Below are 27708 nucleotides of genomic sequence, written 5' to 3'. Positions count from 1 at the left end.
TCCCTTCTATCTAGTTAGGTACCATAGGCAGAGAAAACTGATACCAAGGATGAGCCTTACGGTGAAGAGTGCAAGGACAGATGGCTCAAATTGCAGGCATTGCTTGTGGTTGACCTGCTTCTCACCTGGGGAACTCTCCACAGCTCCAAGATGAGTAGCATCAAGGATCTATTTATTTAACACTAGTTAACTACTCTCCTAAATAATGCTGGAAAAGCTAGCAATTTATTGAGACAATCATATGGTTTTTGTTTTATGTGGTGAATCACATTTATTGATTTGCGTATATTGAACCAACCTTATATTCAAGGAATGATGCCTACTTGATCATGGTAAATTAACTTTTTGATGTGCTGCTATATTAAGTTTGCTAGTATTTTGTTGAGGATTTTTGTGTCTACGTTCATCAGTGATATTGGCCCGTGGTTTTTTTCATTGTGTCTTTGCTATAAACTTCGTGCTTTTTCAAGCAGTTGCGGTTCTCCTGTCTAGCCCGCTGCCTCTAGACTATGCTGTAAGTCCTCTCAATAAATTCTATGTCTTGTTCACTGGCTCTGGGTCTCTTCCGTAGCCTCTCAAACATGGTGCCATCCCTAAAAGTCAACAGGGGTCCAGGATGATGGCACATGGAGCTCTACTGAGTCTCTCAATGTATACAACTCCGAGACTGAACTCTAATTCCTGTAAACCTGAACTACTTCCAACTTTCCAGCGGTTTTGGCCAAAAACCTTAGTCATTCTTCACTTCTCTCTCTCACAATTGCAAGCATTCTGTCAAAAAACCCTTTTATTTTACCTGCAAAATGTGTCCAGAAGCTGACCTCTTTATACCTCCTCCACAGCTACTACCTAAGTGCAGCCGCAGTCCTCTCTTGCCTGGATTACTGCAATGGGCTCCTAACTGGTCTTCCGCTTTTACCCTTGCTGCTTCTATCAGTTTCCTAGGGTTGCCATAACAAATTATCGCAAACTGAGTTCCTTAAAACAACAGAACTTTATTCTCTTGCAGTTTGGGAAGCCAGAAGTCTGACATCAAGGTTGTTGGCAGGGTTGGTTCCTTCTGGAGGCTCTGCGGGAGAACCCATTCCATGCCTCTAGCCTTGGGTGGTGCTGGCCATCCTTGGTGTTCCCTGGCTTGTGACTGCTCTCCAATCTGTCTTCACATGGCTCATTCATCTGTGTCTGCTTTCTCCATTTCTGTCTCTTATCAGGACACCTGTCCCTAACCCAGGATGGTCTCATCTTGAGATCCTTACCTTAATTACCTGCAAAGAGCCTTATTTCAAATGAGGTCATACGTGGAGGTTCTGGGTTGTCACATCTTTCGGAGGATAGCATTCAGCCCACTATGCTGCTCTATAAATTATTCTCAATATAGCAGCCACAGTGATCTTTCTAAGTTGAATTAGATTATGTTACTCCTTTGTGCAAAACCCTCTAATGGGTCCATCTCATTCAGGGAAAAATCAGAGTCCTAGATGGCCTACAAGGCCCTGTGTGACCTGGTTCTTATTTCTACATCCTCACCTTCTACTGTTTGTAAGGAACAGTGGCTCTCACCAATGGATATAAAAAGAAGTGAAAAGTTTTGAGATGTATCTTGAGTTACCATCAAAAAGGCTTGGTTACTCACTACATCCAAAAGGCCACACTTGGAAAGGAATGAGCTGCAAAGGTATAAAACAATTATAAATTCAGTTTGTACATGATGCATCTGAGATGTCCTTGAGTACATTTATATGTAATTTTAGAAGCTCAGAAAGAAAACTGGGCTGAAGAGATAAATTTGGAAGTTGCCAGCATATAAATAGCAACTAAAGCCTTGGGAGAAGAAAAGAAGACCTAGAATTAAGTCATTAGGGAGGCTGATATTCAAAGGTAAAGTGGAGGTGGGTGGGCCTGCAAAGACGACCCAGGAAAGAGACCAGACCATAGCGGGAAAGCCAGGAAAGTGTGACACTGGGAAAACAAGAAAGCAAAAAAGGAATGGTTTCAAAGAAGGCGTAGTTAACTATGTTAAGTAAATTTGGGGAAGGAAAGTGACTCCAGGCCTTAGCGACATAGAAGGTGCAGGGGAACTTAGCTAGAACTGTTTCATTGGAATAATGGGAGTAGCAACACGATTGTAGTAGTAGAGGCAAGATTCAAAGTTGAAGAGGACAACATGAATGGAAATGGAAAGGGAAGGGATGGTTACTGAAAGGCTGCTGTGGGTTATTGCATACTCACTTGCTCTCTTCCTCTCTCTCTCAAGATAGGAGAGGAGAGAGACTAAGGATATGTTTCAGTGTTGATGGAAGGGATCCAGTAGAGACTGAGAGGCTGAAGACACAAGGGAAAAGGGAATAATCAATGACAAAATATTTTTGTGAGAAGTTGGGGTAGGTGGGTGAAGGATTAGCTTTTGATAAGGGAAGAAGACTTCCCTGCCCAGGTGTCAGGAAGGAACAAGTTAAGTAGGGGGTGGTGAGTACAGAATAGGTACGTTTGTAGTTTTCATGATGGGAGGTTGGGGGCATTACCGAGGGGTGGATTCCAGTTTCTTAGGGAAGGTCTAGGATAGTTGAGAGGTTAATGTGCATGTGTAATAGGCTCAGTCTGCTCTGCTGAGTCATGTTCTCTAATAAGGCTTAGCTGCCAGATCCACCTTCCAAGAAGCCTAGTGGCCAGGCTCACTCAAGTCTGGGATTTTTCCAGGTAAGTGGAAGAAAAGCTGAGAAGCAAGGACATGGAAGGTATTTATAAAAACCAGAAATCTAAGCAGCGGAGGGAGGAAAGCAAGACCACAAAGTAAGAAATCAATGAACTGGAAAGGAAGACAAAGAACACTGGGAGTTGATTACTCAGAACACTGGAGTCACCTGTGAGTAATCAGAACTTCAAATGTTAAATCCATCAATGTGGAGAGCCCAGTGTATCTATTAAGCAAAAGAAAAGAAAAGCGGTTTTAGATAAGCTACTTTACTACCAAGCACAAGTCTACTTTCTATCTAAGAGGACCAGAGGGAGCTTAATGCTGGAAAAGTAGGAAGGAGGTATTGTAATTCAAGGAATATCATTCCAAATCTGGATTCTGTACCATGATGCCTGGTAAATGATTCCAAGAAAAGGTGCTTTACTGATTTTGCTACAGCTGCTATAAGTGTTCTATACAGAAATTTTATTGGATTATTTTACTCTCAAGCACAGTGGTTCTCAACCAGGGGTGATTTTGCTCCCCAGGAGACAACTGGCAATGTCCGGGGACACTTTTGGGGGTCAGAACTAGGGGAGAGGTGCACTTGCATCTAGTGGATAGAGGCCAGGGATGCTACTTAACACCGCACAATACACAGGACAGTCACACTCACCTCCACAAGGAATCATCCAGCCCAAAGTTCCAATAGTGCCAAGGCTGAGAACCCCTGCTTGAGAACAAAAGCACTTGAAAAAGCAGTCTATTTACATCCAAGAGAAGAGGGCACAACTCTGGATCAAAGTAATCAACCATCTTCAAATTTTCTGTACCATAAACCTACCAGTGGCCTAAATAAGACTATCTTCATTTTCAGAAAAGGCATCAAAATAGGCAGAAAGGTACAAGCTTTACATGTAAGAAAGCATATGGTAGGTACCTGATGCCTTCCTCCTTCCTTGTCTGCCTTTTCTCATTTTCTTGTTTCTTTCTGGAAAGATTATCATCTGTGTTCTTCACTAGTTCCTGCATACTGGAACATTAAATTGCAACCACAAATTAATTTCAATAAAATCCTCTTACGAGAAGTAAATATAAAAGTCTGAAGAATTTAGTCAGATGGCCTTTTGCCCATATACAGAAATGATTAAAGACTAGACTGCGATTACATTCTGAGCAGAGTAACATAATTAGCAAATTTATGAATGGGTCTCCTTTTCACAGTTCTGTCAGGGCTAATTACTTGTATTAATTAGAACTGTCAACACATGAATATGCTTGTTGAAGCCACTTCCTATGGTAAAATATGAGACTTGTAAATATCAAGGCACTTGGAAAGACGCAAAGACTTTCATTTATTAGCAACTCTAAATGATGCAGAACCACCGACTGCACAATGAGCCTTGGGAATTGACTGTAAATAGATTCCTAGTTAATGAATTTGCTATTTTTTCTTTCTCGCTTAGGCATTAGTCTCAGTTCAGCCTTTGGATGAAATGTCCAATATATCACCACTTTAGACTGCAGCAAGGATAAGGAAAGAATTCCACAGGTTACCGGAAAGAGTAGCTGGGATGTCTAAGCTAAGCAGGAGGGAGTTCCCGTCTCTTCTCTGATTGGTCTGAAATGGGTGTAAAATGAATTTTAAGAAATGATGAAGTGATAGGGGAAAGACATCCGAGGCGTTAAGAATAACAGACTGAACATCAATTATAACTCTATTTGAACCTAAGTGGGCAAGTTACTTAGCTGCTCTGCACCTTGGTTTCCTCACCTGAAAAACGGGGATCACAAAAATGGGGACAGCAACAGAACCTGTAATGGGTTACCGTGAGCCTTACACAAGTTAATGTGTGGAAAGCAGGCAGACCAGTGGTCAGTACAAGGTATGTACCAGCTGTTACTGTTTTCGTATTATCATCATCTGGATGGGGGTGGAAACACAGAGAACCGAGCATTCCTAAAATTAGATATAGGGGCAATATACAGAGTGGTTAAGAGCTCTAGAGTCAGATAGGGCTGGGTTCACGCCTGACTCCATCACTCACTCAGTTTCCTCTCTGCCTTAATTGTACCTTACTTCATGAGTTCTTGTGAAAAGTAAATGAAAAAAAATGCATGAAATGTACTTGATATTCCTGGTACATAAAAGGGACTTGCTAAATGTTACTGCTTAAGTATTCATTACCCTTACTATCTTTTTGGAGAAATCTCCAAAACTGATTGAAACGGAAGTAAAAAGAACGATTTCTATAAGTGACCTAAGATAGGTGAGGAGAGAAAACACGTGGCAGAGGAGAAAGAGGAAGAGGTAAGAAAAGGAAACAGACCCAGTGCCTTCCTGGTGCCAGTGCCCTCCATCTCCTGTCTCAGGTAGGCATCCCACCCAGCTGCCCCACGAGGAGGGTATAATATACCTCCCTACCCACAAAATACCCATAATCCCTTAGGACCCCGTTCACGGAGAAGGAGAGACAGAGCCGGGATTCCAACTGAGATGTGACTGACTGCAAAGCCCATGCCATGTTGAGGTTGTGAAAGCAAGGCTTGCAAAGGGCTGCCTTCATCACAGACTGAGGGGAATAGAGATTCTAGGCTCTTTCTGCCTAATCCTGCACCCCTTTTTACGCTTTACATAACTTAAATAACACAGCAATGAAACTCTTAATAGGCAGTGCTCGTTCTGGCTGGCTGGCTAAATCACACCTGATAACCACCATCAAATAACTACCATAAAACAATTTCAAATTAAGATCAGTTAGCAACAATCTACAAAAGCAGAATTTTTCTTGTTCTACGTTTATTGTACAAGGTCTTTCCAGATATTCGAATCTCCGACAGTGGAAAAAGATGAACCCCCTTATGAGTGCTGCAGGGGGCATGAAGGGAATGGCTGAGGAGAGTGTCTGCTAAGGTCCCTCCCAACTCAAGCATCTTATTTCTGAATATAGCGAGATGTCAATATTAGAGCTTATTTCAACTGGAAATCCACTTCTGTATATATATTAATTTATATAATTAGAGAGCTAATAAAAGAAGTTGATAACCCCTAATTTTGCCTTGAAATCTGGTAACACCGTAAAAATCAATTTGGTCAAAATTTTAGAGCATCGAAATAACCTAACACATACAAAGAAAATTTAGTTGGAGGATGTTCTGGAACCTTTCACAAACATGCCCAGTTAAATATAAAGTAACAGAAAATCCACTGGTGTTCTTAATGACATGTTGGTCAGCATTCCAATGCAATCAGCTAAAAGAGTGAAATTCCCTTATGCACAGAATAGGCTGGACATGAAGTGATGCCAAAATAACAGACTTATCAACACAAGAAAAGATGTTCAATGTAATTATTCATTCATGAGGGAAACGCACATGAAAATCACAACAAGATGGCACTGACTGGGTTAAGTTAAAAAGACTGACCACAGCAAGTGTTGGGGAGGATAGGGAGGACCTTGAACTCTCAAACACTGGTGGAGAGAATGTAAAATAGAACAGCACTTTGGAAAACAGTTTGACAGTTTACTAAAACATAAACGTGGCCAGGTGTGGTGGCTCACGCCTGTAATCCCAGCACTTAGGAGGCCAAGGTGGGCGGATCACAAGGTCAGGAGTTTGAGACCATTCTGGCTAACACGGTGAAATCCCATCTCTACTAAAAGTACAAAAATTAGCCAGGTGTGGTGGCGTGCACCTGTAGTCCCAGCTATTCAGAAGGCTGAGGCAGGAGAATCATTTGAACCCAGGAGGCAGAGGTTGCAGTGAGCTGAGATCGTGCCACTGCACTCCAGCCTGGGCAACAGGGCGAGACTCCATCTCAAAAACAAACAAACAAACACAACAACAGAAAAACGTAAACATACACTTTCCACACGACCCAACGATTCCACTCCTAGGTATGTACCTAACAGTAATGAAAGCATACGTCCTTAAAATTACTTGTAAATGAATGTTCACAGCTGCTTTATTTGCCACAGCCAAAAACTGGAAATCCAAATGTTTATGGTATATCTGTACAATAGACTACTACTTGGCAATGAAAAGGGATGAACTATTAATACACCTAGTGATATGGATAAACCCCAAAGTAGCTACGCTGAGTAAATTAAGTCAGACAACAAAAATATATGTGGTATGTTTCTGTTTATAACAATTTTACAAAATGCAAACTAAACCACAGAGACAGAAGACCAGTGTCTTGTAGGGATAAGGGCGGAGGAGGGTAGGAATAAATTACCAAGAGGCAGAGGAATCTGTTGGGTGTGATGGCTATGTTAATTATCTTGATTATGGGTTATATGTCAATAAAATGATAAAAATTAATCTTTACAAATTCTTTGAGAAAAGAACAGACTTCATTTCATATCCAAATTAATAACTGTATAGCTCTCTACATGTAATACGGTGCCTTCTTAATCACCATCTCATTTGATCCTTACAAAAAGAAGGCATTATTATTCCTAGAACAATTTTTGTACTACAACCCAGATTTCAGTTAAGAAATCGAGACTCAATAGGCCCCACAATTTGCCACTGCTTTAATGAGATTTATGGGTTATCTGTTCGGCTCCTGAAGACATTTAGATTTGCTGAGGCTGCTCTATGCTAAAAAGAACTATTACCAATAGGATAAGGTGGCTCCGGGCACATATATTATGATCCTTGAGGTTTATCATGTTAACCAGAGTATGGTTTTATAAAATCTTAAAATCCTTTAAGAGATCTCAAAAGATCAGAAAGCGGAAGAAAAAAAGCCTTATGTCTAGCTCTAACTGAATCAAGGGAATGAACGCAAAGAGGGATTAGGGACTGGGTATCCAACTCCTGGAGTCTGTGAAAAAGAAATGGCCCAAGAATCTGGCATCTTTAAAATTTCAATATCCCAGCTTTATACACACACACACACACACACCCAGAAAAATCCTTCATCCTAAACTCAAACTGCTCAATTTGGAATACCACACAGTAAGCTTCAGTTTTTCTCCTCTATTATTAGGATAACATACCTACTTTAAGAAAAAATAATTGCTTCATTGAGATTTTACTCAACAGCTTAATTGAGATTTCATTTCTATACGACACAATTCGCCTGTTTAGAGTGGACAATTCAATGCCTTTTATGATGTTCACAGAGGTGTATAATCATTACCACAATCAATTTTAGAACATCTTTATCACCCCAAAGAGAAACTCTATGCCAATTAGCAATCACCCCCTATTTCTTCTCTCACTGCCCACCTGCTACCTTTAGCCCTTGGCTCCACCAATCCACTCTCTGTCTTCATGGATTGCCTATTATGGCCACTTCATATTGATTGAATCATATAATGTGGCCATGTGTCACTGGCTTCTTTCACTTAGCATAATACTTTCAGGTTCATCCACATTGTAGCCTGTATTAGCACTTCATTACTTTTTAGGGCCATATAATATTCCATTGTATGCATATACATTTTATTTATCAATCTGATCAGCATTTGGGTTGTTTCTGCTTTTTGGCTATTATGAATAATATTATAATAAATGTTCATATACAAGTTTTTGTATAGGTATATGTTTTCATTTCTCTTAAAAACCAGTGATGAATATATTCAGGTTAAACTGTATGTTTAACCTTCTGAGGAACTGCCAGACTATTGTCCGAAGCAGCTATACAATTTTACAATCCTATCAGTTTTGGGTGAGGGTTCTAATTTCTCTTTATCCTAGCTAGCCTAAGATTGCCTTTAAAAATAATTATTATAGCCATCCTAGTGGATGTGAAGTGGTATCTCATTGTGGTTTTGATCAGAATTTCCTTGATGGCTAATGGCATAGAGCTTATTTTCACGTGCTTGTGGGACTTCTGTATATCTTCTTTGGAGAAATGTCTATTCAGATCATTTGCCCATTTCTGAGTGGGCTGTCTTTTGGTTATTGAATTGTAAGAGTTCCTCATATAGACTTGATAAAAGTCCCTTATCAGATACATGGTTTGCAAATATTTCCTCCCAATCTGTGATGATCTTTTCACTACTTTTTTTTCCTCCTTCTTTTTTTTGGGGGGTCGGGTGGGGGTTAGAGAGTGGGTCTTGAGACTCAAGCTGGTCTTGAACTTTTGGCTTCAAGCAATTCTCATGTCTTAGCCTTCCAAAGTGCTGACATTGCAGGCATCATGAGCCACTGTGCCTGGCCTCTTTTCACTTCTTTGATAGTACCCTTTGTAGCACAAACATTTTTTAGTTTTGATAAAGTTCAATTTATCTATTTTTCTCTTGTTGTTACTCTCTTGGTGCCTAATCCAAGGTCATGGAGATGTCCATCTATATTTTCTTCTAAGAGTTTTCGAGTGTTAGCTCTTACATTTAGATTACTGAGCTGGTTCCACACCTGATCCTGCACGTTACCCACTGTCAGTAGTAGCAAACCATATCAAGTGCTTGATGTGCCTTCACATAGGGCCCTTTTGTTTATTTGTGCTTAAAACAATACTGGAATCTGGGGTGAATTTCATCCTGCCTTTCTGCCTCCATGGGCAGTATCACTAAAATGAATAAAGAATCGATTTTTGCTAAGATCTATTACAGATGGGAAATTCCATAAACTTCAAAGATACCACATTGAGACCACCAATCAAGAAATATTCTTATCTTTTTCAACCTTGAAGTAGTAAGTAAACAAGAGCACAGAAGCAGGTGTGGAGGACACACATAAGCTAGAAGGACAGAGGAACACAATAAGGGGTGATTTGGCCCGAACATCACATTGCCAAAGAGCTGGTCTAACTGCCAGAAGCCACGCAGGTCAATGACACCACGATCCCTCTGTCTCTGTGTCATGCTTAGGATTCCTGCAGCTCACTGCTTCTGGCTAGTGTCCTTTCCTTTATCACTTGCTGCAGCTTCTGTCATTTGTCCTAATGTTTCTGAGCACGGGGGAGGCACATCTTTCTGTTAGCAGTTCTGGGGAAGAGGAAACCTAATAATTAGAAGATTCTAGGCCCCAAGTCATTTCTCCACTTAGAATTCTAACAAAGATGTCAGAGTACAAAAGATACAGCCCAAACATAGATGAACACTGACAACAACAACAACAACAACAACAACAACAACAACAAATTTTATCTTCCCAGCAGAATGTGTGACCTACACCCTGAAATCATGAGCGGGAGACCTTAGGGACTGGTGATAATAGGTAACACATAACACCAGGCTTGCGTGTCTTCTGGGGAATAAGTCAAATATGGAACCTACTGCTGCAGCTATTACTAAAGACACAAGGGCATGGGGGTGTCTGGAGAGGCCAGATGACTGGCTAGCAGAGGGGACCACATCAATGCTAAAATGTGAGTCTGGGGAGAAGGCTGAATGGGACTGCGCGCCTCAGGATAGAGGCAGGCACAGCTTAGTGGGGCGTGGGAGCAAGTGCAGCAAGTCCCACTTGCTCACAGTGGGACTCCCAGAGGGGACGCCAAGAGATTGAGAAACAGTGTGAGGTTCCGATGGTACTTTGATAGCACAGAATTTGAATTTCACTGACTAATCATACAATCTGTGTAACTCATTTCATCTTTCTGTGTATTAGTTTCCAAATCTCTGAAACGGCACTTCATAGGGCTGTCATGGGGATTGCAATATGCGAATCCAAGTAAAGCACTAACCCTAGTGTCTGCATGTGCTAAGCACTCGGTAGATAATCGTTACTTGTTAGGGATTAAATTGTGTCCCCCCCCCACCAATTCATTTATGGAAACCCTAACCCCCAATGTGACTGTATTTGGAGATTCGGCCCTAAAGAGGCAATTAAGGTTAAATGAGGTGACGGGGTGGAGCCCTAATCCAACAGGACTGATGTCCTTATAAGCAGAGGGAGAGGCTCCAGGGATGTGTGTGCACAGAGAAAAGGCCAAGTGAGGACACAGTGAGAAGACAGCCACCTGCAAGCCAAGGGGCAAGGCCTCAGGAGAAACCAAGCCTGCTGGTACCTTGATCCTGGACTCTTAACCTCTAGAATTGTGAGAAATAAGCTTCTGTTGTGTTAGCCACTCAGTCTTTGGTATTTTGTTATGGCATCCCTAGCATGCAGATATATTACTGTGAACAGCAAAACCAGTATGGGAGGACACAGCTGGGCTGACATGACATTGTGGTCCCATTCTGAAAGATCAGTGACCCTAGGTGCTAAAAAGCTGCATATTGTACAACAAAGAGTAACATCAAAACAACATTCAGAAAAGTTGTATGTGCCCCTGGGACAAGGTGAGAGTGCTTAACTTGCTCTAACAACTTTTAACAAGCTTTAATGCAAAACACCGCAACCTTAACTGAGCCTTCTAATTAATGACTTGCTACCTTACGTGGTTCCAAGATCTTGCAAAACAAGCACATGGATCCCTTGACTGAGGTTTGGGAAGGGTGTGCAAACAGGGCCCCTGTCTCCCACCTTCTGACACTACCAACTGCAGCTCCCTGATGATGTCATCAAGGTCTCAGGCAGAGCCAGGCAGGGCATCCAAAAGAAGAGCTCACTCCCCCTCAGCCAAGCGACCCTCCCTGAGCCCTCAAGGTCCTGTGAGTTCTTGGCCCCAGTCTACTGCCTGACTCACTGCTTGGCAACTTCTCCTGCTTTCAGTGCCCTCAAGCACACCAATCTCTCCCCTACCTTGATACTGTTGGAAGGCAAGTCCCTCTGGGTGAACACTCCCCACTGCGCCTGCTCCCACCCCTAACACATCCTGCCATACATGTATGAACATGTGTTATATGAACATACTCTCTCCTCCCTAAGCACTGCCCCCCTTCACTCCTTCTCATCTTTTAGGCCTCAACCTAAATGTTAATTATCATCTCCTTAGAAAGGTCTTTGGTGACCCTTTGCCCCACTAGTTTCCTCTCCCAATCCCATTACTTTTTCAACCATACCGATTTATTTTCTTCATAGTGCTGCCTCCAAATTTAACTACCTTTATCAATCCATCTACCTATCTATCCCTCGGTCCATCTCTTCATCCTCTCTCCTGTCACTTTCTCGCTCTTTATTTTTGGTTGGGGGCGGGGTGGGCAATGATACTTAATACCAGATGAAAAGTTGAAAGAACAAAGCAACTTATTTGCTAGTGACTAGAAATCATTATTTTCTTCTAATATTTTTATTGTCACTAAAGTCTAGTTGTATCACAGGAAAGCTAAAAACTATTACCTTGTTATAAAATAATAAAAACAAAACAAGGGATTATTAAATCATGGGTTCTTAAATCTATAAGCACATTCTCTTGATCATGGTAGGTACTCCACAAATTTTTGTTTAAAAAAATGAACCTATGGTCTAAGAAATATCGATATTCCGAATTTAAAAAAATCAATCACCCTCACTATTAATAATTAATCTTCTATTAGGAAGAAACAAAACAAATCAGGCCTTAGACTTCCTTAAAGTCTCAAATTTTATACATACATTTTAGCTAACTTCTTTCCCCCAAGGGAAATTATAGATGAGAAAAACTTATCTATGTATCTCTGTCTCTCTCTTCCCCCTCCCTGTCTTCTTTACTGTCCAGTTTCTCCACTCAGGGTTTGGGTGCTGTCTGTTTTATTTACCATCCTCTCAGCACAGCACTGGAAACACGGTAGGTATTCGATCAACAGTCGTTAAATGAACGCAAGCTATGAGCACCTAGGAAGAAGAGCAGTTGACTTCCATTTAATCTCATCCTGTGCTTCAGAGGACGTGGTGGGAGGAGGATGGTGCAATGCCACCCACCCTCTTCCCACATGTGAGAGCAGCCAAAATAACCAGGTAACTAACACTAAATGTAAAATGGCAGAGATGTCCTGCTGCAGTCTTCCAACACCTGTCAGGTTGTCAGCTTTCATAATTTTGGTCTTAAGAACACATCACCAAAATGATCGCTGGAACCCGTTAAAACTTAAAATAAGTTTTAAAATAATGATCTTCCCACCTCTCTGTAGTTGTTCACAAGATGCTTCTCAAAGTGAATGTAGGTACCAGAGGATCTTACCGACAATCCTCTAAGATGGCTGGAGAATAGCTCATGATGGTCAGAATGTGCATTATTGCTTCCTGAAGAACTTAACTTTTTTGACTGTATATTATAATTAAAACAAACTTAGGTGATAAGGTAGAAACAGCTTTGAATTGGGGGTATAATGATGTAGATTCCAAGATAAGCCCGGGGATTGATAGGCCATGTGGCTCTGAGTTCATAACAACCTCTCTTTCTAGGGTGCAGAGTGCCAAGGCAGTCTGGACCAGGCCATTTCTAAGGCCTTAGAGTAACTATATTACTGAGAACTCTGTGTAATTCTTATAGGACCAAACCGCTGCCATTTGGCTCTCAAACTAACATTTTTCCACAGTTTCAAAAAGTGTCAGCTGAGCTCTCCTTAAATGCCGCACCATGCCGTCAGGTTATAATTGTCTCTAATTGGTGCTCATGTGAATTGCAACTTTCCTAACCACTAAAGACCTGAAAAAAAATTTCATTCCTCTCTAATAAGAAACATGTTAAAAGGCAGTTTTTTGAAAGGACCACAAGCAATAATCATTAAAATTCACTGTATTAACATTCCTCATAAGTAAAGACTCAAGCCTAAAGAATACACAAAAAAACACCACGGTATTTTACATTTTCTTAATTGCATCAATTTCAATAAGAATTGGAATGTGATGAAAGTTGGTCTTAATGGCTTCTTTTTTCATCATGGAGACAAATTAGGAAAACATTACCACTTTCCTTTCATCCGTCCATCCACACGTCCCATCCCACCCCATCCCTAAACATTCCCAATCATCTGCTGCCCTTCTCTTTGGTTAGTATTAGTTTATAGGTAGTAGCTATTTTTGTTGATGCCTTACTAGTTCCCTCCACCCACCCTCCCTCCCTCCCTGTCTCTCTTTCTTCCATTTGACCACATTCCCTGAGGGCAGATAATTTGGTTCTTATCTTTCTTTACATAGGGTGGGCGTTGGGGACGGGGAGAAGCTATCTTGCTCATATCTGGCACAATATACGTTTTCTGTATGTTTTTAAAATTATATATAAAACATGGAGGACATTCAGTGGATGATACTATGTGTACCTTCAACTTAAAAAAAAAAGGCTGGGCATGGTGGCGCATGCCAGCACTTTGGGAGGCCAAGGCAGGCAGATCACATGAGGCCAGGAGTTCGAGACCAGCCTGGCCAACATGGTGAAACTGAGTCTCTACTAAAAATACAAAAATTACCTGGGCGTGGTGGCATGTGCCTGTAATCCCAGCTATTTGAGAGGCTGAGGCATGAGAATCACTTGACTCTGGGAGGCAGAGGTTGTACTGAGCTGAGATAGTGCCATTGCACTCCAGCCTCGTTGACACAGCCAGACTCTTAAAAAAAAAAAAAAAAAAAAAAGCAAGCACCCACTACCTCACTACCTTCTGCTACAGCTTCTTGGGAGATACAAAAATAAATAAGGACCTCTCACTTTGATTCTCAAGGAACTCTTCTCCTAAGAGGAGATAAAGACCTGTTAGCATCACCTGAGGAGCTTATAGGGCAATTCCAGTGCTTGGGCTGCATGCTGCCATCTCTGTGCACGCTCCCTCACCCCAACCCCACGAGCTACAGATTCTGATTTGTTCTGGGGCCAGAGCACTGGTAACACTGCAAAGCTCCCCAAATGATTGTACTAGGTAGCCGGGGTTGAGAACAACCAAAATTTCTGAGAGAAACATCTCCTCTAGTTATTTAAAATTATTAGCAAAGTATATCTTTGGTCTTTCTTGAATTGTAGTCCTTGGATACATGCACAATCTCCATTAATTCACTGAAACATGCTAGACAACAAAGGTTATTCTCTTTTGTTTAGAAATCACCTGAAGACATTGCAACTATGACTATATTTAGTTCTTGATGTGAGTTGTATCTTTCATAAAAGTTCACTCTCCTTTATTTATTCTTAACATCATCTTTAAATTCTACCTTTCCATTGAATTGGAAGATTATATAGACAGCTGTTAACTGTGGGCTGGAAAACATTTGGGATTTCATATTCCCTGGACTTTCTCAGATATCCACTGAAGACCTTGAAAATATTTAATCATGAAATCTACATTAGAAATTCCCATAGGAAGCTTAAAGTTTGACCAGTAAATCATTAATAACCAACACTTACAAAAATCAATTTGAAACCTTTTCATGAATATTCTCAAACAAAACTCTAATTTGCTAAATTTTCTAATTTCACCTCAATAGGAATGAGTATAAGAACAAAAAATACGAGTTAATGAAACTATTAAAGTATTGGCAGCATTTAGTAGAATACTAATATTAATAATAGTATTATTATGTTATTGTTATTGGCTGAATTGTATATCCTCAGAATTCACACGTGGCAGCCCTAAACCCCAGTACTACAGAAAGTGACTGTATTTGGAGACAGAGCCTTTAAAGATGTGATGGAGTTAAACGGAGGCCATTAGGATACCCACAGGCAGAAGGGCGATATTAGACTTTCATCTCACACCATGTACAAAAATCCATTCGAAATAGATTTAAGACTTAAACATAAGACCTGAAACTGTAAACCCTACTAGAAGAAAATGGAGGGGAAGAGCTCCATCACGTTGGTCTGGGCAATAATTTTTTTAGATATGACCCTGAAAGCATGGTTGACAAAAGCAAAAATAGACAAACAACATTACATAAAATGAAAAAGCTTCTGCACCGCAAAGGAAACAATCAACAAAGGGAAGAGACAACCGACGGAATGGGAAAAATTTCATGTCTGCAAACCATACATCTGATAATGCATTAATATAAAAAACATATACGAAACTCAACTCAACTCAACTCAAAGGCAAGAAAACAACCCAATTTTTAAAATGGACAAAGGACCTGAACAGACATCTCTCAAAGGATGACATAGGAATGGCCAACAGGTATGTGAAAAACGCTCACTAAACATCAGGGAAATGCTAATTGAAACCACAGTGGGGTATCACCTCACACTTGTTAGAATGGCTATTATTGAAAAGATGAAAGATGAGCGTTGGAGAGGATGTGGAGAAAGGGGAACCCTTGCACACTGCTGGTGGGAATGTAAGTTGGTACAGCCATTCTGGAAAACAGCATGGAGGTTCCTCTAAAAGAACTGAAGTCAGCAGGTTGAAGAGATATCTGCACTCCCATGTTCACTGAGGCATTATTCACAATAGCAAGTAACGAACCTAAGTGTCCATCAACAGGTGGATGAATAAATAAAACGTGGTAACATATACACGATGAATACTATGCAGCCTTAAAACAGAAAGAAATCCTCCATGTTGCTGGAAATGACAACATGGAGGAACCTGGAGGACAGTACATTAAATAAAATGAGCCAGGCACAGAAAGACAAATACTGTGGGATCTCACTTATATATGAAATCTTAAAAAGCTGAACTCACAGAAGCAGAGAACAGAAAGGTGGCTACGGGGCTGGAAGTTGGGGAGACCCTGGGTCAAAGGGTACAAAATTTCAGTTAGAGATCTATCTATGATACAGTGACTGTACAACACAGTGATTGTACAGCACAGTGACTATAGTTGCTAACAATGTATTGTATTCTTGAAAATCATTAGGAGTAGATTTTTAGGGCTCTTATCACAAAAACTAAGGATGTGAGGTAACTTATGTTAATTAGGTTGTTTAGCCATTCCACAATGGATATACATTTCAAAACATTGTGGACTATGTGAAAAATAGATACAATTTTCATCAACTAAAATAATTAATTTTTACAAATAAGGCCATTAGAGTGATCCTTAATCCAATCTGATTAGTATCCTTATAAGAGATGGAAATTTGGATGCAAAAAGGGACACTAAGGACACATGCACAGAGGAAAGAGCATGGGAGAACACGGGGGAAAGGCCATCTGCAAGCCAAGGAGAGCAGCCTCAGGAGAAGCCAAACCCGTCAGCACCTTGATCTTGAACTTCCTGCCTCTGGAGATGTGAGAAAATACATTTGTGTGTTTAAACTACCCAGACTGTAATATTTAGTTATGACGGTCCTAGCAAACTAATATAATGATTAATCAAATTAATACAAATATCACTATTATATCCTACCAATACAACACGAAAGGCAAAACAATGTAACAATAAAGTACATACACTGTGAAATGAAACTGACTGGGTTCCATCCAATCTCAGCCTTACCCTTTATTAGCTATGGGACCTATGTCAGCCTCCCAGCCATGTGCACACACATGTACATACACACACACACACACACACACACACACACACAGAGGTCACTTACAATGCTGCTGGTATATATGCTATGACTCACTTAAATTCTTTGCCCCCAACTTCCCCTAACCTAACAGAGTGGTCTTAAAACCCAGATTTTTACTTAGGATTGTCTTGGCTATACGGGCTCTTTGTGGTTCCATATGAAATTTAAAGTAATTTTTCTAATTATGTGAAGAAAGTCAATGGTAGCTTGATTGGAGCAGCATTAAATCTATAAATTACTTTGGGTAGTACAGCCATTTTCATTATATTGATTCTTCCTATCCATGAGCATGGAATGTTTTTCCGTTTGTTTGTGTCCTTTATTTCCTTGAGCATTGGTTTGTAGTTCTCCTTGAAGAGGTCCTTCACATCCCTTGTAAGTTGTATTCCTAGATATTTTATTCTCTTTGTAGCAACTGTGAATGGGAGCTCACTCATGATTTGGCTATTATTGGTGTATAGGAATGCTTGTGATTTTTGCACATTGAATTTTGTATCCTGAGACTTGGCTGAAGTTGCTTAACAGCTTAAGAAGCTTTTGAGCTGAGACGATGGGGTTTTCTGGATGTAGGATCATGTCATCTGAAAACAGAGATGATTTGACTTCATCTCTATTTGAATGCCCTTTATTTCTTTCTCTTGCCTGACTGCCCTAGGCAGAATTTACAGTACTATGTTGAATAGGAGTGGTGAGAGAGGGTATCCTTGTCTTGTGCTGGTTTTCAAAGGGAAGGCTTCCAGCTTTTGCCCTTTAAATATGATATTGACTGTGGGTTTGTCATATATGGCTCTTATTATTTGGAGGTGTGTTTCTTCAATACTCAGTTTATTGAGAGTTGTTAACATGAAGGGATGTTGAACTTTATTGAAAGCCTTTTCTGCATCTATTGAGATAATCATGTGTTTTTTGTCGTTGGTTCTGTTTATGTGATGAATTATGTTTATTGATTCCTGTATGTTGAAACAGCCTTGCATCTGGGATTAAGTCAACTTGATCATGATGAATAAGCTTTTGATGTGCTGCTGGATACATACATTTCAGAACTTGTTATTGGTCTATTCAGGGATTCGACTTCTTCCTGATTTAGTCTTGGGAGGGTGTATGTGTCCAGGAATTTATCCATTTCTTCTAGATTCTCTAGTTTATTTGTGTGGAAGTGTTTCTAGTATTCTCTGATAGTAGTTTGTATATCTGTGGGATCAGTGGTGGTATCCCCTTTATCATTTTTTATTGTGTCTATTTGATTCTTCTCTCTTTTCTTCTTTATTAGTCTGGCTAATGGTCCATTTTGTTAATCTTTTCAAAAAACCAGCTTCTAAATTCATTAATTTTTTGAAGGGTTTTCATGTCTCTATCTCCTTCAGTTCTGCTCTGATCTGTTATTTCTTGTCTTCTGACTTCAAACTATACTACAAGGCTACAGTAACCAAAACAGCATGGTACTGATACCAAAACAGATATATAGACAAATGGAACAGAACAGAGGACTCAGAAATAACGTCACACATCTACAACCATCTGAGCTTTGACAAACCTGACAAAAACAAGCAATGGGGAAAGGATTCCCTATTCAATAAATGATGTTGAGAAAACTGGCCAGTCATATGCAGAAAACTGAAACTGGTCCCCTTCCTTACATCTTACACACAAATTAACTCAAGATGGATTAAAGACTTAAATGTAAGACCTAAAACCATAACAACCCTAGAAGAAAATCTAGGCAATACTCTTCAGGACATAGGCATGGGCAAAGACTTCATGACTAAAACACCAAAAGCAATGGCAACAAAAGACACAATTGACAAATGGGATCTAATTAAACTAAAGACCTTCTGCACAGCAAAAGAAACTATCATCAGAGTGAACAGGCAACCTACAGAATGGGAAAACATTTTTGCAATCTATCCATCTGACAAAGGGCTATCCAGAGTCTATGAGGCACTTAAACAAATTTACAAGAAAAAACAACCCCATCGAAAAGTGGGCGAAGGACATGAATAGACACTTCTCAAAAGAAGACATTTATGCAGCCAACAAACATATGAATAAAAACTTATCATCACCGGTCATTAGAGAAATGCAAATCAAAACCACAATGAGATACCGTCTCATGCCAGTTAGAATGGTGATCATCAAAATGTCAGGAAAAAACAGATGCTGGAGAGGATGTGGAGAAATAGGAACATTTTTACACTGTTGGTGGGAGTGTAAGTTAGTTCAACCATTGTGGAAGATAGTGTGGCGATTCCCCTAGGATCTAGAACCAGAAATACCATTTGACTCAGCAATCCCATTACTGGGTATATACCCAAAGGATTATAAATCATTCTACTGTAAAGACACATGCAAACGTATGTTTACCGGGGCACTACTCACAATAGCAAAGACTTGGAACCAACCCAAATGCCCATCAATGATAGACTGGATAGAGAAAATGTGGCACATACACACCATGGAATACTATATAGCCATAAAAAAGGATGAGTTCACATCTGTTGCAGGGACATGGATGAAGCTGGAAACCATCATTTTCAGCAAATTAACATGGGAACAGAAAACCAAACACCACATGTTCTCACTCACAAGTGGGAGTTGAACAATGAGAACACATGAACATAGGGAGGGGAACATCAAACACTGGGGCCTGTCAGGGGGTGGGAGGTTAAGGGAGGGATAGCATTAGGAGAAATACCTAATGTAGGTGACAGGTTGATGGGTACAGCAAACCACCATGGCACATGTATACCTATGTAACAAACCTGCACATTCTGCACATGTATCCCAGAAGTTTAGTAACAATAATTTTTAAAAACCAGATTTGATCTTGTTTCCACTGTCCTCAGGATTAAACACAAAACCTTTAAACATATCATACTGAGCCCTTCACAACTTGATTCCTACTTATCTTTGCACTCTGATAAATTGCAATCCTGCCCCACAAATCTCCCCATGAATAATGCATTGCAGCCACAACCAACTTAATTCCTCCAATAGACTATAAGACTGTATCTCCCTATTCCTGGGCTTTTATCTGTTTTCTTTGCTCCCCTCACTCCTCTATGAAAATCCTTTACTAGGGTCTCATTACATTCAAGGGGAAACCAAAATCCAAGATAGGCCATGGCCAGGACCTCACTAACTCAAATTTGCCATCAATACCCAGATTGTCCAAAACTTAGACTTCAGACATTGATTTACACAACAAAGAATGTTCACTACCTAATTATTCTGTCAATCTTTAAGCCAAATAAGGTGACAGACTATATTATAATATCACTACAGCCACTCAGAAGGAAAATCCATGAATTCTGAGTTTAGAATGAATGATATCCCATTTGTATACCTCTCTTTTCTGTTTGTTGTAGGTATAATTTTCATTGGTTTTTTTTTTGTGTTTTTTTTGTTTTTTTGTTTTTTTTTTTAGTGTTAAGTAGCTGTCTACTTGTGTAACTGCAAACAGCAGAGAAAGACATGCTTTTCAGAAAACACAAGTCTTGGCATTTTTAAGGAGAGTGCTCCTGCGGTCTCATTATTCTGCCAGTTAATTGACAGGAAAGAATGTCCTAATTGCTTATTAACTCTGACAGTGTCCCCCTAGCCTGGTGGCAAGGTCTAAGAGATACAGAGTGCACAGCAATTGTACAACTGCTGCTCCTCCAGGGGCACAGAGCCTCAGGTTTAAGCAGCTACCAAACAGCAGATGTTTTTATTTTGGTTTTAAAAACGACTATCTACAATAGAGTAGAATTTGGTGATAGGTTATCTTCTCCTCAGAGTAATAAGATGAACCACGCTGCTGATTAAGTATTATTTTCTTGGGCCAAAACGTCCTTCACAGCCATTGCATATGGAAGTCATCCTTGGTTAGATTGAATCTGCCAAAATGACAACTGATTTAAGAGGCACTCAGTGCTCTTTCACTTCCACCCACCCCTGTTGCAACCACCGGCAAGACTATACTGAGCAAAGGCATAAGAGAAACAAGCCATCAACACAGGCCAATGGCCTGTCAACAATGGCCACTTGGATCCCTTCCTCAGAGCACACAGGGAAATCCAGAAGTCCACTGCACAGGTGCGCCTATAGACCAAGAAGCACTGTTTATGTGCTTCTGTAATATATAAAACTTTAACATAACAATGAGCAACTAATGAAGGCTGCCAATGGGGGAGGAAATGGGGCATAACCTGACAAATGTCACAATCTCAAAGTTAAACTCAAAATAGGCCTTACTGGGCCTGCGTTACGTAAGTCAGGGACTTATTTCCCTCCTCTCCAAAAAGCATGCTCTAGACAATAGTAAATTACTTGAGGTTTAAAATTTATTTTTGTCATAGCACAGTGTGCCAAAAGAAGGCCCTTAGTAACCTAACCCCCAGAGACCCAGCTTATTTAAAGACATAATGAAGAGAGTAGGTGCTGTATATCGATGTCACTTTTAGAGTACACTTATTAAACACTATCTCCTGTAAAGTCCATATGCTGGCTACATTTTATTTTAGCATCACACTAGTCAGAAGCAAGTGGTTCCCTTTTAGACTCACTGAGCTGAAAATTAAAAACTACTGGGCTTTGGGTTGTTCTGGTTTGATCTGTAAAGAATCCCGAATGCAATGATTCAAGAGTCAACTCAGAGGGCGGAGCAAGATGGCCGAATAGGAACAGCTCCAGTCTCCAACTCCCAGCGCCAGCGACACAGAAGACCGGTGATTTCTGCATTTTCAACTGAGGTACTGGGTTCATCTCACTGGGGAGTGCCGGACGATCGGTGCTGGTCAGCTGCTGCAGCCCGACCAGCGAGAGCTGAAGCAGGGCGAGGCATCGCCTCACCTGGGAAGCGCAAGGGGGAAGGGAATCCCTTTTCCTAGCCAGGGGAACTGAGACACACAACACCTGGAAAATCGGGTAACTCCCACCCCAATATTGTGCTTTAAGCAAACAGGCACACCAGGAGATCATATCCCACACCTGGCCGGGAGGGTCCCACGCCCACGGAGCCTCCCTCATTGCTAGCACAGCAGTCTGTGATCTACCGGCAAGGCAGCAGCCAGGCTGGGGGAGGGGCGCCCGCCATTGCTGAGGCTTAAGTAGGTAAACAAAGCTGCTGGGAAGCTCCAACTGGGTGGAGCTCACAGCAGCTCAAGGAAACCTGCCTGTCTCTGTAGACTCCACCTCTGGGGACAGGGCACAGCTACACAACAACAACAACAACAACAAAGCAGCAGAAAACTCTGCAGACGCAAACGACTCTGTCTGACAGCTTTGAAGAGAGCAGTGGATCTCCCAACACGGAGGCTGAGATCTGAGAACGGACAGACTGCCTGCTCAAGTGGGTCCCTGACCCCTGAGTAGCCTAACTGGGAGACATCCCCCACTAGGGGCAGTCTGACACCCCACACCTCACAGGGTGGAGTATACCCCTGAGAGGAAGCTTCCAAAGCAAGAATCAGACAGGTACACTCGCTGTTCAGAAATATTCTATCTTCTGCAGCCTCTGCTGCTGATACCCAGGCAAACAGGGTCTGGAGTGGACCTCAAGCAATCTCCAACAGACCTACAGCTGAGGGTCCTGACTGTTAGAAGGAAAACTATCAAACAGGAAGGACACCTACACCAAAACCCCATCAGTACATCACCATCATCAAAGACCAGAGGCAGATAAAACCACAAAGATGGGGAAAAAGCAGGGAAATTCTGCTGGAAATTCAAAAAATAAGAGCACATCTCCCCCGGCAAAGGAGCGCAGCTCATCGCCAGCAACGGATCAAAGCTGGACGGAAAATGACTTTGACGAGATGAGAGAAGAAGGCTTCAGTCCATCAAATTTCTCAGAGCTAAAGGAGGAATTACGTACCCAGCGCAAAGAAACTAAAAATCTTGAAAAAAAAGTGGAAGAATTGACGGCTAGACTAATTAATGCAGAGAAGGTCATAAACGAAATGAAAGAGATGAAAACCATGACACGAGAAATACGTGACAAATGCACAAGCTTCAGTAACCGACTCGATCAACTGGAAGAAAGAGTATCAGCGATTGAGGATCAAATGAATGAAATGAAGCGAGAAGAGAAACCAAAAGAAAAAAGAAGAAAAAGAAATGAACAAAGCCTGCAAGAAGTATGGGATTATGTAAAAAGACCAAATCTCCGTCTGATTGGGGTGCCTGAAAGTGAGGGGGAAAATGGAACCAAGTTGGAAAACACTCTTCAGGATATCATCCAGGAGAACTTCCCCAACCTAGTAGGGCAGGCCAACATTCAAATCCAGGAAATACAGAGAACGCCACAAAGATACTCCTCGAGAAGAGCAACTCCAAGACACATAATTGCCAGATTCACCAAAGTTGAAATGAAGGAAAAAATCTTAAGGGCAGCCAGAGAGAAAGGTCGGGTTACCCACAAAGGGAAGCCCATCAGACTCACAGCAGATCTCTCGGCAGAAACTCTCCAAGCCAGAAGAGAGTGGGGGCCAATATTCAACATTCTTAAAGAAAAGAATTTTAAACCCAGAATTTCATATCCAGCCAAACTAAGTTTCATAAGTGAAGGAGAAATAAAATCCTTTACAGATAAGCAAATGCTTAGAGATTTTGTCACCACTAGGCCTGCCTTACAAGAGACCCTGAAGGAAGCACTCAACATGGAAAGGAACAACCGGTACCAGCCATTGCAAAAACATGCCAAAATGTAAAGACCATCGAGGCTAGGAAGAAACTGCATCAACTAACGAGCAAAATAACCAGTTAATATCATAATGGCAGGATCAAGTTCACACATAACAATCTTAACCTTAAATGTAAATGGACTAAATGCTCCAATGAAAAGACACAGACTGGCAAACTGGATAAAGAGTCAAGACCCATCAGTCTGCTGTATTCAGGAGACCCATCTCACACGCAGAGACATACATAGGCTCAAAATAAAGGGATGGAGGAAGATTTACCAAGCAAATGGAGAACAAAAAAAAGCAGGGGTTGCAATCCTAGTCTCTGATAAAACAGACTTTAAACCATCAAAGATCAAAAGAGACAAAGAAGGCCATTACATAATGGTCAAGGGATCAATTCAACAGGAAGAGCTAACTATCCTAAATATATATGCACCCAATACAGGAGCACCCAGATTCATAAAGCAAGTCCTTAGAGACTTACAAAGAGACTTAGACTCCCATACAATAATAATGGGAGACTTCAACACTCCACTGTCAACATTAGACAGATCAACGAGACAGAAAGTTAACAAGGATATCCAGGAATTGAACTCATCTCTGCAGCAAGCAGACCTAATAGACATCTATAGAACTCTCCACCCCAAATCAACAGAATATACATTCTTCTCAGCACCACATCGTACTTACTCCAAAATTGACCATATAATTGGAAGTAAAGCACTCCTCAGCAAATGTACAAGAACAGAAATTATAACAAACTGTCTCTCAGACCACAGTGCAATCAAACTAGAACTCAGGACTAAGAAACTCAATCAAAACCGCTCAACTACATGGAAACTGAACAACCTGCTCCTGAATGACTACTGGGTACATAACGAAATGAAGGCAGAAATAAAGATGTTCTTTGAAACCAATGAGAACAAAGATACAACATACCAGAATCTCTGGGACACATTTAAAGCAGTGTGTAGAGGGAAATTTATAGCACTAAATGCCCACAAGAGAAAGCAGGAAAGATCAAAAATTGACACTCTAACATCGCAATTAAAAGAACTAGAGAAGCAAGAGCAAACACATTCCAAAGCTAGCAGAAGGCAAGAAATAACTAAGATCAGAGCAGAACTGAAGGAGATAGAGACACAAAAAACCCTCCAAAAAATCAATGAATCCAGGAGTTGGTTTTTTGAAAAGATCAACAAAATTGACAGACGAATAAAAACAAAATTGACAGACTAATAAAGAAGAAAAGAGAGAACAATCAAATAGATGCAATAAAAAATGATAAAGGGGATATCACCACCGACCCCACAGAAATACAAACTACCATCAGAGAATACTATAAACACCTCTACGCAAATAAACTAGAAAACCTAGAAGAAATGGATAATTTCCTGGACACTTACACTCTTCCAAGACTAAACCAGGAAGAAGTTGATTCCCTGACTAGACCAATAGCAGGCTCTGAAATTGAGGCAATAATTAATAGCCTACCAATCAAAAAAGTCCAAGACCAGATGGATTCACAGCTGAATTCTACCAGAGGTACAAGGAGGAACTGGTACCATTCCTTCTGAAACTATTCCAATCAATAGAAAAAGAGGGAATCCTCCCTAACTCATTTTATGAGGCCAACATCATCCTGATAGCAAAGCCTGGCAGAGACACAACAAAAAAAGAGAATTTTAGACCAATATCCCTGATGAACATCAATGCAAAAATCCTCAATAAAATACTGGCAAACCGGATTCAGCAGCACATCAAAAAGCTTATCCACTATGATCAAGTGGGCTTCATCCCTGGGATGCAAGGCTGGTTCAACATTCGCAAATCAATAAACGTAATCCAGCATATAAACAGAACCAAAGACAAGAACCACATGATTATCTCAATAGATGCAGAAAAGGCTTTTGACAAAATTCAACAGCCCTTCATGCTAAAAACGCTCAATAAATTCGGTATTGATGGAACGTACCTCAAAATAATAAGAGCTATTTATGACAAACCCACAGCCAGTATCATACTGAAAGGGCAAAAACTGGAAAAATTCCCTTTGAAAACTGGCACAAGACAGGGATGCCCTCTCTCACCACTCCTATTCAACATAGTGTTGGAAGTTCTGGCTAGGGCAATCAGGCAAGAGAAAGAAATAAAGGGTATTCAATTAGGAAAAGAAGAAGTCAAATTGTCCCTGTTTGCAGATGACATGATTGTATATTTAGAAAACCCTATTGTCTCAGCCCAAAATCTCCTTCAGCTGATAAGCAACTTCAGCAAAGTCTCAGGATACAAAATTAATGTGCAAAAATCACAAGCATTCTTATATATCAGTAACAGACAAACAGAGAGCCAAATCATGAATGAACTTCCATTCACAATTGCTTCAAAGAGAATAAAATACCTAGGAATCCAACTTACAAGGGATGTAAAGGGCCTCTTCAAGGAGAACTACAAACCACTGCTCAGTGAAATAAAAGAGGACACAAACAAATGGAAGAACATACCATGCTCATGGATAGGAAGAATCAATATCGTGAAAATGGCCATACTGCCCAAGGTAATTTATAGATTCAATGCCATCCCCATCAAGCTACCAATGAGTTTCTTCACAGAATTGGAAAAAACTGCTTTAAAGTTCATATGGAACCAAAAAAGACCCCGCATTGCCAAGACAATCCTAGGTCAAAAGAACAAAGCTGGAGGCATCACGCTACCTGACTTCCAACTATACTACAAGGCTACAGTAACTAAAACAGCATGGTACTGGTACCAAAACAGAGATATAGACTAATGGAACAGAACAGAGTCCTCAGAAATAATACCACACATCTACAGCCATCTGATCTTTGACAAACCTGAGAAAAACAAGAAATGGGGAAAGGATTCCCTATTTAATAAATGGTGCTGGGAAAATTGGCTAGCCATAAGTAGAAAGCTGAAACTGGATCCTTTCCTTACTCCTTATACGAAAATTAATTCAAGATGGATTAGAGACTTAAATGTTAGACCTAATACCATAAAAATCCTAGAGGAAAACCTAGGTAGTACCATTCAGGACATAGGCATGGGCAAAGACTTCATGTCTAAAACACCAAAAGCAACGGCAGCAAAAGCTAAAATTGACAAATGGGATCTAATTAAACTAAAGAGCTTCTGCACAGCAAAAGAAACTACCATCAGAGTGAACAGGCAACCTACAGAATGGGAGAAAATTTTTGCAATCTACTCATCTGACAAAGGGCTAATATCCAGAACCTACAAAGAACTCAAACAAATTTACAAGAAAAAAACAAACAACCCCATCAAAAAGTGGGCAAAGGATATGAACAGACATTTCTCAAAAGAAGACATTCATACAGCCAACAGACATATGAAAAAATGCTCATCATCACTGGCCATCAGAGAAATGCAAATCAAAACCACAATGAGATACCATCTCACACCAGTTAGAATGGCGATCATTAAAAAGTCAGGAAACAACAGGTGCTGGAGAGGATGTGGAGAAATAGGAACACTTTTACACTGTTGGTGGGATTGTAAACTAGTTCAACCATTATGGAAAACAGTATGGCGATTCCTCAAGGATCTAGAACTAGATGTACCATATGACCCAGCCATCCCATTACTGGGGATATACCCAAAGGATTATAAATTATGCTGCTATAAAGACACATGCACACGTATGTTTATTGCAGCACTATTCACAATAGCAAAGACTTGGAATCAACCCAAATGTCCATCAGTGACAGATTGGATTAAGAAAATGTGGCACATATACACCATGGAATACTATGCAGCCATAAAAAAGGATGAGTTTGCGTCCTTTGTAGGGACATGGATGCAGCTGGAAACCATCATTCTTAGCAAACTATCACAAGAACAGAAAACCAAACACCGTATGTTCTCACTCATAGGTGGGAACTGAACAACGAGATCACTTGGACTCAGGAAGGGGAACATCACACACCGGGGCCTATCATGGGGAGGGGGGAGGGGGGAGGGATTGCATTGGGAGTTATACCTGATGTAAATGACGAGTTGATGGGTGCAGCAGACTAACATGGCACAAGTATACATATGTAACAAACCTGCATAACATGCAGGTT

At 40.7% G+C, this 27708-nt stretch overlaps 1 protein-coding gene across 4 annotated transcripts in view; it reads right to left on the bottom strand.

The window, feature by feature from the left end:
- RHBDD1 (rhomboid domain containing 1) overlaps window positions 1–27708 on the bottom strand; it is a 165278-nt gene that overhangs the window by 36760 nt on the left and 100810 nt on the right. Inside the window, exon 7 of one of the 4 annotated variants that reach the window (XM_017947034.2) lies at window positions 371–3707. The exons of the other annotated variants lie outside the window; for them this stretch is intronic. Within the exon in view, the coding sequence (XP_017802523.1) occupies window positions 3694–3707 (14 nt within the window). The 3' untranslated portion in view covers window positions 371–3693. Of the gene's footprint in view, window positions 1–370; window positions 3708–27708 lie in introns of those variants that run through there. 4 annotated transcript variants of the gene reach the window in all.

This window comes from Papio anubis, chromosome 10 (genome assembly GCF_008728515.1).
Source record: "Papio anubis isolate 15944 chromosome 10, Panubis1.0, whole genome shotgun sequence".
NCBI lineage: Eukaryota > Metazoa > Chordata > Mammalia > Primates > Cercopithecidae > Papio > Papio anubis.
This window is presented reverse-complemented; position numbering and strand designations above follow the sequence as displayed.